At 36.9% G+C, this 1,484-nt stretch overlaps 1 protein-coding gene across 1 annotated transcript in view; it reads left to right on the top strand.

Annotated features, from left to right (window-relative positions):
* Nucleotides 1-1,484, top strand: part of LOC119587043 (40S ribosomal protein SA-like) — a gene marked incomplete in the record, with an annotated part of 12,610 nt that overhangs the window by 9,296 nt on the left and 1,830 nt on the right. Inside the window, 1 exon segment of the mRNA XM_037935791.1 lies at nucleotides 409-530. Within this exon segment, the coding sequence (XP_037791719.1) occupies nucleotides 409-530 (122 nt within the window).

The following is a 1,484-nucleotide window of genomic DNA, read 5'->3' as shown; positions in this document are numbered from 1 at the left end:
AGATATGTAATTTGTACAGATTGTCATCTGTAGACCCTTCCCCAATAACTCAAAACATTCAGTTTTAGAAAATTGTTCTCTTGAGGTCTTAAGAATAAATGGGTAAATGATTTGAAGAAACTACCCCAAAAAAATTGTCTACTGAGAAATGCCCTTAAATATTAAAGACTGGGAAATCCAGGAGCGGAGAGGTGTACAGTAGTGCATACCGTTACTTGAGTGATTTTTTAGCTTGTAAGGTGTGCAAGACACCCTGGCAATTGGGGGCACACTTGAGATGAACCAGCACCTGGCATCTTGGTTATCCATCATGATGTGACCTACTGCCAATGGGTTGAAATGTAATGTTGATTTGTGAGAATAGACTACAGTGGAGCATTCTTGACAATACTCTTTATCTTTTTCCAGAGCCCCCACTCCATTGGTCTGATGTGGTGGATGTTGGCCCGTGAGGTTCTTCGTCTGCGTGGAACCATCTCCCGCAACCTGCCATGGGAGACAGATGTCATGCCTGATCTGTTCTTCTACAGGTGAGTTTCTTCAACCTTAGTTACAAGCAAAGGTACAAAGTGTTCTTTAAATGGTAGATTTGGCAATGTAGAGATAATATAAAAGAAGAAATTTTATTGAATTTTTGAGACCAAATGTGTAGCAGGTATTTAATGCATGCATTATAGTAGACTTACGAACAAAGTCCACAGGAACAGGTCACAGATAGAACTACCAATGTTCAGTTAATGTCTTTATTTTACAAATAGTACTCATCCTTTATATACTGGGAAGGACCATACTGGTGGAGTATAATTTTATATTTATTTTTGACACCATAGGTCATTACACATCGTTTCACTTGCCTAATTTTGCTCTATGAAAATTTCGGGAACAGATAAAAATTAGATTAAATACTAACCATTTTTATGAAATTATGATATTAGATCTTCACTTTTAAAGCAACTCAAAAATATTAGGGATTGTTGTTGAACGTCACTACTTCATAATTGCACAATAAAGATCAGATTCTTATTTTGAAGTTATTTGTTAGCGATAAGGAAAAATATTAATACCAGGTACAATTTCTAGATCCCTAATAGAAGCTATAAAACAATTTTTGATTTCCCAATATTTCAGTGGGAGACACACATCTGTAGCATTTTGTTACCCTTAAACTAAGAAAAATCACATTGAATCCTCATTCAAATGATGCAAGACCCATTACAATATCTTGATTATTAGTAAAGGGAATGTAAAATTGGGTCGCTAAAATACTAGGTCACAAGTTGCACCCCCTGCAGCTTGCCATGTAGGTGTCTCCCCTTCACTTCCCTTCTCCATCCTCCCGCTCCCCCCCAGTTCAGAAATTTTTGAGATATACACAACATTCAGGAGTCTGTACAGTAAAGTGGGTGCCTGGTCCCCTTTTAGTAAATTAATTACATATTGGTAAAGATTTCAAGAGCAGTAAATGTATGACTGCTGTGCTTCTT

The sequence above is a fragment of the Penaeus monodon genome, chromosome 22, assembly GCF_015228065.2.
Source record: "Penaeus monodon isolate SGIC_2016 chromosome 22, NSTDA_Pmon_1, whole genome shotgun sequence".
NCBI classification, from domain to species: Eukaryota; Metazoa; Arthropoda; class Malacostraca; order Decapoda; family Penaeidae; genus Penaeus; species Penaeus monodon.
The sequence above is the reverse complement of the archived record's forward strand: the minus strand, read 5'-3'. Positions and strand labels throughout refer to the sequence as shown.